General features: G+C 61.7%; 1 protein-coding gene across 1 annotated transcript; it reads right to left on the reverse strand.

Annotated features, from left to right (window-relative positions):
• Nucleotides 1-268: 268 nt before the first annotated feature.
• On the reverse strand, nt 269-6,594 carry LOC132212730 (NUT family member 2G-like). Its single transcript, XM_059658729.1, has 7 exons — nt 6,579-6,594; nt 3,890-4,607; nt 3,619-3,747; nt 3,005-3,144; nt 2,302-2,546; nt 1,675-1,791; nt 269-1,129 (listed from the first exon to the last, which is right to left on the reverse strand). The coding sequence occupies exons 1-7, from the start codon at nt 6,592-6,594 to the stop codon at nt 302-304; spliced, it is 2,193 nt and encodes a 730-aa protein (XP_059514712.1). The 3' UTR covers nt 269-301.
• Between the last annotated feature and the right edge of the window lie 1,349 nt (nt 6,595-7,943).

Here is a 7,943-nt window from a genome sequence, read left to right on the forward strand (position 1 = left end):
CTACCCCCACCCAGGTCCACCCCACCCTAATGGTCTTGTCCTCCCTCCTACCCCCACCCACCCCCACCCCCACCCTAATGGTCCTGCCCTCCCTCCTATCCCCACCCACCCCCACCCCCACCCTAAGGGTCCTGCCCTCCCTCCTACCCCCACCCAGGCCCACCCCCACCCTAATGGTCTTGTCCTCCCTCCTACCCCCACCCCAGGCCCACCCCCACCCTAAGGGTCCCACCCTCCCTCCTGCCTCCCATCCTCCCATGTCAGTGGAACAGCAGGATCAGCCCTGCGATGAGAAGGAGCCCTAGGCTCCTCTGGGGGACAGCCAGGCCCCATGCAGTCTGGGCCCCTCGGGGCGCTGGCAGTGGGGGGCACACCCCTCTGCTCCATCCTGGCTGCAGTGCCGCTTCCTCCCGCTCCCTGGGTCAGACGGGTCACACTTCCTCTTGCGAGGCTGTGAGGAGGGCACCAGCCCCAGAGCCAGCGCTGGCCGCCCACAGACCCCGAGGTCGGCCCCTGGGCGGGGGGTCTTCTTCTGAGACTTGGACGCGGCAGGTGCAGCTCGGCTGAGGCCTCTTCTCTGAAGGGACTGGGACTGGGCCGCGCCCCGGGGCCCCCGACCTCCAGGGCAGGCCAGGCCCGAGGCGGGGACAGGACTCAGAGAGAGCGCGCAGGGCAGCAGGCGGCCGGGAGAGGCCCAGAGGAAGGCCAGGCTGCGGAGGTCCTCCTCCTCCTCACGGGGCCTGTCCCCTGGCCCGGGAGTCTCCCCGACAGGAGGGGCCTCTCGGGGGACGCGGGCCTCCCTGGGGCCCAGTGCACAGTCAGCAGGCCCGGGGCCCTGGGGAGCCGAGGGCGGGCATCGCGCCCGGAGTGGTGGGTGCTCCTGACGCCCCGCAGAGACAGCAAAGGCCTGGGGCCTGGGCCGGTGGGCGCCTGCGGGGCCGCGCCTTTGCTGGTCCTTGAAGTCGGTCTCTGGTGGGCAGGCTTTGTCACTGACCCCCAGCTGGGGGCCACGGTCACGCCTCTGGGCATCTTGGTGGGTCACAGACTCAGAAGGACTTGAGTCCCACAGGGGAGCACCATGACTCGGAGGTGCCTGCACGCCCCCCTCCTGGAGTCGCTTCCCTACCAGCTGGGAGGAAGAAGGGACAGTGACTAGCGCTGCACACGTGTGTGTGTGTGTGTGTGTGTGTGTGTGTGTGTGTGAAGAGGATGAGCGTGGGTGATGTGACAATGGCACTGGGGGGGAGGGGGAGGTGACACCGTGACTGGAATCCACCACAGTCATGTGTCTCTCCTCTGTCCCCTGTGCCATATTCCCAGCCTTGTGTCCCCTCCCCTTCTGGGTTCCCACCCCCTCCTCTCTGTAGCCCTCTCCTTCTTGTCGTCCTGCCCTGCTCCCACCCAGGACTGGCCCTTCGGCATGCGGTGCCTGCAGGCAGGGGTGACATGGACACAGGCATGTGTGTCCTGGTTCTGGGCTGCTCCCTGCCCTGGTTTACCTGGGTGCGCCCTCCCCTGGCTCCCTGAGGGCCCCCCACCCCCGATCTACCTGGATCCCTCCCTCCCTGACTCACTAGGGTCTGTCCCTCCTCTAACTCCCCTGGGGTCCCTGGGTCCTATGGCTCATTGGGGACCCCCTCCCATCGCCCTAATGTCCGCCCTCCCCTGGCTTACCTGGGCAGCAGTGAGCCCTTCTTCCTGCTCCAGCTCCTCAGCTAGCACCAAGGGATCCTGCTGTGCGTCTGGGGACATTATTTGTTCCATGAATTGGGGGTGAATGACCTCCTCCACCTGGGACAGAAGGAAGCGGCTGTGAGCCCCTCGGCAGGGAGCAAACTGGGAGTCAGCGGGGCCTGGAGCACAAGTGGGAAAGCCCAGACCCACCCGTCCTCCTGCTCAGGCGGGTGTTTTACTCCATCACGGTCATCAGGTGCACGCACACACACACAAACACATGCATGCACATACACACACAAGGGCATACCCACATGAAAACAGCACGCACACACACACACACACACATTCACACACACACACATTCACACACATATGCATGTGCACATACATACTGAAACACATACATGCATATACACACACACACATGGGCACACCCACATGAACAAAGAACACACACCACACCCACAAAAAGCACACACATGCACACAGACACACACACTCTCACACGCCCAGCTCAGGAACAAAGAGCAGAGCCCAATCCCATCCGCCTGGGAGACCCCGGGTCTGGGTGCTGCAGCGCCTCCCTCTGGGACCTTATAGACCCGGAGCTGCCAGCCAGCCCACCTGGGTGACAAAGTCTTCCTGGGAGCACAGCTGGTCCAGGTAGCTCAGGAGACCCTCGTCCTGCAGACACTCCTTTATTTCATCTTCCCATCCTCCTCCTGGCGCCCCCACGGGCAGCTCATCCATGATGTCCATGTCCTCTTGCTCGGCCTCAGGGGGGGTCCCATTGCGGGACTCGGTCTCCCGGGGCGGCTGGGCTGTGTGGGCGCACTGGGCGCTGGGTACAGCCTTCCTGGGAGTGCGCGCTGGGCAGAGAGGGAAGAGGAGGGAGCGTGAGGGGATAAAGCTCCCACCTCCACGGAATGCGATGCTGAGGGCAGTGTTTGGGGCATTAATATGGGTGCGGCTGGGTCGGGCCACCTGAACCCCGTGACTATGTGAGGGGAGAGGCCAGAGGAGAGCACCCAAGAGAGTCATGTGTGAGGACGTGTGGAGCCACCGAATCTCCAAGGGGCCCCGCAGCCAGCCGCTTCTCAGCAGACTTCATGTGGGGCCTTTGACAGGGAGCGGGGAGAGGGGATGAGAAAGTGGACCGGGTCCAGACCCCATGGGGACAAAGGGTCAGAGGCCCGACTCTCAGGGCTGTTTCCCTTGAAAGACCAAAGCCCCCCTGAAGGAGAAGGGCCCATGTGGGTGGGACAGTGGCCTGCCCTAGGCCCTGTTGCCATTGGCCATGGGCTCCCGTGGGAACGTGCTGGCCTACCTGGCTGCCCGCCCACCGCTGGGGCTGGGGGCCCCCGAGGATCAGGTCTCAGTGGGGCAGGAGGGGGCTGGGTGTGCGCCCCCTTCTTCAACTGGAACTTCTCAAACTGCATCTGCTCCTCCGCCTCAAACTCCATGAACCTGGGGGAGAGGGGGGCACAGCTGTGCTGAGAAGGAAGCCGCCGGGAGCCCAGCAAGGCAGCAGCGGGTGGAGGGATGGGAGAGCCAGGGCCTTGGGGCTGTCAGGGCCCAGACACTGGGGAGGCAGGAGGCTGGCTGAGCACATTCCTGCACAGCCCCTCTGGCTGGAGTCTGCCCATGGGGCTGGGCACCTTCTCCCCAGCCTGTCCTGAGACTTCATGTCCAGCCCAGGATGGGTCAGGGTCAGAGGAGGGGGGAGCTCCCGGGAGGTGGGACAGAAGCACCCACGCTCTGAAGCTGAGGGAGAGGCTTCCCCAGGAGAGAAGGGCCTCTGGGCAGTGGGGACCCTGGGCTGAGTGACACCCTCCCACCACCCTCCTCTCTGATGGGACCTCACAGCTGGATCTTGCCCCGCAGTCACCCCGCTCCCTCCCCCCTGCCCCCCAGCTGTGGGGACCAAGGACCCTGACTCACTTTTCTGCCATCTCAGAATAGACCCTCCGGTCAAAGTTGCTCTTGCGCTGCCATTCCTGCATGGCCTGCCCTATTCCCTCCTCCAGCGTCATGGTGGGCCTCAGGCGGGACAGGGACCGGAGTGCTGGCCTGTAATGCCTCAGGGTCAGTCATGGCTGCAGCCTGGCCTCCACCCGCCTGCCCACCCCAGCTCAGCAGAGCCAGGTTCCCACCCCCACCCGGCAGGACTGAAAGCTCCAGGCGCACCCCCTGCCCTGCCCAGGGCACTCACATGAGGAAGCAGCAAAGAGCTCCGGCATCAGGACTCTGGGGAAGGTGCCCCCGGGCCAGGGCCTTGAAGCACTGCCAACGACGGAAGTCCTCATACACACTCTTGGGGTTACAGGTGTCATCCAGCGAGGCCTTGGACTGGGAGGCGGCCAGGCCACCCTCCCTGGAAGCCCCGTGTGGCCGTGGTCCAGGGTCCCCTCGGGGGACGATGGGGGCCAGCTGGGCAGCTGGTGGTGGAGCTTGAGGAGGAAGGCCGGGACACCAGCCTCCATCGCCGGCCTGGGTGCCCCCAAAAGCCGAGGCGGGCATAATCGCCTCCACCGCAGTGGCTTCCAAGAAGAGGGGTGCAGGACACACAGCACCCCCACAGATGGCCCCTGGAGCACTCCCGTTGAGGGGGGCCTGAGTCAGGACAATGGTCTGAGTCTGGGAGGGCTGTGGTCGTCCCCCTTCTGACCTGACCTGGTCCATGATGTTACAAGCCCCAGGCCCAATGGGGCCTTGACCCGCATCTCCTGCCACCAGAGGTGTCCTGGGCAAAGTGGGCAGCACCAGGGGGCGGCCAGGAGGGAATGACGGGGTCCTGAGGGGCGGCAGGTGCTGCTCCCAAGGTGGCCGGTGGGTGGGGCCAGTAGTGGGCTGGGGAAAGGGCTGTGCCGTGAAAGAAGTCATGGAGGCACCAGGCTTCAGGGTCACATCCGCTCCCAGCACTGCAGATGCTGTTGAGACAAAGGAAAGGGTGAAGGGAAGAGGAGAACCAGCAAACAGCACTGAGGTGCTCTGGGCCCCCTGTAGCTATTGGGGAATCAGAGCAGTGAGTCTCCCAGGGGAGGGCCACTGAGATGGGCAAACTTCGGAGGTGGCACATGTCCTCAGGTCATTGTCACACTGTGACCTCCAGTGGGAATTACTCCACTGGAGAGCTTGCTCCCCATCGCCAAGGCTCCCTGACCACTGTCTGTGAGAAGAAACTGCCCCAGCCAGCGCTGACCCTGAGAGCCACCCTAAGGATTCCCTGGCATCGACCCTGTCAGCCTCACAGGCATGGCCCTGGGCAGCAGTCTGCTCTTGGGGAAATGACCCCAGGCAGACCCACTCCGGTGACCTTCTCCAAGGTAAGCTCTAGGCACCCAAAGGGGCTCTGAGAACAGGCCGTGTCTAAAATATTAGGGCCCCATCTGCTCCTCAGTCTTCCCTTTTCTCAATACAAATCACCCCCTTTCTGCCCTGGGCTTGCACAACAACACAGAAACAGTTGTGTAATGTCTCTCCACAAGAAGGCACAGGGACCCTGATCTGACCCTTGAACGCACTGACCAGCATGCACATGTGTGTCAGAACCAACAGTGAACACTCAACACGGGCCAGGTCCTGCCACTCGGCCCCAGCGCTCAGACTAACGGCCCCTCAGGAGCTTGTCATTTCACAGCCAGCAATGGCTGCAGAGGGTTAGAGAAGGGCCACGGAATGAGGCAAAGTGGGGCTGTTGGTAGGGGTTTCCAGAAACTTCCATAGCTGCTGTCCTGTTAGATGGGTCATGGGACTGCAGACTGTGTGAGGTCCTTCCCCTTCCAGCTCCCAACAGTGGAAAGTGAAGGCCCAGTCAGAAGCAGGTGTGAGCCGGTGACTCTGGGACACAGTTGTCTGAACACATCCCCGCTCTGAGGAACTCGAGCAGACCTAGTCCAGGAGAGCACGCTGCACACCGCGTGCCCCTAATTCCTCAGGACAGGCGGCCTCGGACGTTTACTACTGACACAGACCATGGTCTTCCTGCCCCTGTGCACTCCCCTTCCCCTTTAATAAGGAATCTGCCTTCACAGACGTTCCACGGACACCACCCAGGCTCCACATCTGTTTTCTGTCCCTGAAGCAGGGACGTGGACTCTGAGCAAACCCCTCATCTCAGAGGTGAAGGGCAGGGCAGAGGGTGTGCCATGAGATACAGGACAAGAGGCAGTAGGTCTGAAGACCTGGGTGGCCACAGGGGGGACGATTGGGGACAGCTCAGGGAGCCGGGCCCTCTCTTGGTGGAAGTTACCCGGCCGCCCTGCCCCTGTGGAATCCAAGCCAACAAGCAGCTCCCTGGGCTGAGGAGGGGTGAGCTCGGGGCCGGAAGCAGGGGAGAAGCTCCGGGCTGCAGCAGTTGGAGGACCTTCCAGCCCAGCCCTCGAGAGGACATTTCATTGTGGACTTGGCCACAGACAGCCCCACTGGACAGCTTTCTGGCTAACACCCTCCCACAGCCCCCATTAGCTCTAGTGAACTCAGGTCAAGTCCCTTAGAAAGATACTGCGGGGCGAGCTCCAGGTGCCCGAAGATCAGCACACAGGACTAGGCTTTCCCGTGACCACCCTGTGCCACCCCCAGGACATCGCCCAATGCTCCCCCCACACACGTGGCAGTGGCTTGTCTCCCCTCTGGGAAGAGCCCATGTGCCTGCTGCCGTCCTTTCTCCACACCAGGCATTTCCCTGAGCCACCCTGACCCACCTCTAGGAGCCCTCCTGCCAGCGCCCTCACAGGTTCCCATGGGCTCCCAGCCTCCCTGGGTGACAGGTCCTTGGAGGTCCAGCGCTGGCTCCCTCCCTACTTCAGTCAAACCGTGTTTCCCCAGTGTCACAGTTTAACCCCAAGTTTTGAGGGACATCTCCGTGTTTAAAACACCCCCCCTCCAATCTATAGTCTTACCTCCTACTGAAGCCATCCCCGCAGGCTCATTCACTGACCACTGCTGCCTAGGAGCCTCCACAATGAGAAAAGCCAAGTCGAGAATCCAGAGAGGGAGCTGCTCCAACAGCTGCTCAGCATCCAGTGGAGGGAAGGTTTGGATTTGAACTGTAGAATGTAGGCTCCAGACCTTCTGCAGCGGGGGAGGGGCCGAGGACCAATGGGCTGGGGTGGGGGTGGGGGGGCATTCCATGGAGGGCTCTGATAGGTAGGCGAGAACCAGCAGTTCCTTTCAAATTTAAACTCACAAATTTAAAGACACACTAGCAGTAATGACCTTCTCCTAAGTTCTAGGCACCCAAAGTCACCTGATGGGCCCTTTATTTCAGTTCTTGATCCATCACCCTAGTTCTAGGTCCTCAACCTGCTTCCTATTTGGTCTTGGTTGACTTCAACACAGGCTACACTTTCTGAACAAAATTCAGAACATGCAGCCTGAAGAAATAATGGGAACTTATGGCCACATGGAACCCAGTGTTTGAAATTAGGACTGACCCAGCAGAGGCAGCATGCTCGGTGGCTGCGTGCACATCATTCCTCAGGAAGCAGTCCCATGGCCCCAAGTGCCACCCAGTGCTGGGAGCCCTGCAGATGCAGCTGGCCCAGCCTTACAAACCATCCCCTTGGCTCCCGTCCATCCGGGCAAGGCCCTGTAGCCTACAGGGCAAGACCAGACATCACCACTTTTTGTTTCTCAGAGTATTATGTTGTTCAATGTCTAATTTTTTAACCTTTGAGTGATTTTAATGTACTGTTTTTAAGCAAGTAATGCCTTTGCAGAGTTCACAAATTGTGCAAAATGGAAAATGTAGTGAGGAGTCTTTCTCCTGCCTCCTTCCCCTCTTGCAAATGACCGGAAAGATGATGGTATAATTTCATTTTCTTTGGGAGGTTCCTGGGAGGAGGACCTGCAGGAGGCCTCCCAGGGCCCCTCCCTCCACTCCTTCCTCTCCTGCAGGGACAGCCTGGGCCCTTCCCAGGGTGCCTCGCGCCAGGACGCACGAGCACGCCCACTGGGGGCGGGACTCTGTCCTGCAACTGCTCCCAGCATCCACGGCGGTTGGCTCCCACAGGTGCGCGCATGCGCTAATGGCAGGCGGGTCCCCAACGGCCGCCCAGGCTGCACGCGGGGCCTGGCATGGCGGCCTCCGGAGTCCGTTAGGCAAACAGGGAGGTAAGGGGAACGCGGCCTCCTCTCCCCTCAAGCGCCCCCTCTTCTCTGTGGTCTCCCTGTGGGCTCTGTGCCCCGGGTCTGTGCTCACGCCCCGACACTGCTCACTTCCGGTGGTGTTTATACGGGATGGATGGGTCAGTGAGTGGCGGGTC

The sequence above is a fragment of the Myotis daubentonii genome, chromosome 11, assembly GCF_963259705.1.
Source record: "Myotis daubentonii chromosome 11, mMyoDau2.1, whole genome shotgun sequence".
Lineage (NCBI taxonomy): Eukaryota > Metazoa > Chordata > Mammalia > Chiroptera > Vespertilionidae > Myotis > Myotis daubentonii.

What these genes read in the sequence shown, in the direction of transcription:
- LOC132212730 (XM_059658729.1), bottom strand. An exon ending in GCTCTTTGCTGCTTCCTCAT is followed by an intron (nt 3,748 to 3,889) that starts GTGAGTGCCCTG and finishes GAGGCATTACAG; the next exon opens with GCCAGCACTCCGGTCCCTGT. An exon ending in AGGAAGACTTTGTCACCCAG is followed by an intron (nt 1,792 to 2,301) that starts GTGGGCTGGCTG and finishes CTTCTGTCCCAG; the next exon opens with GTGGAGGAGGTCATTCACCC.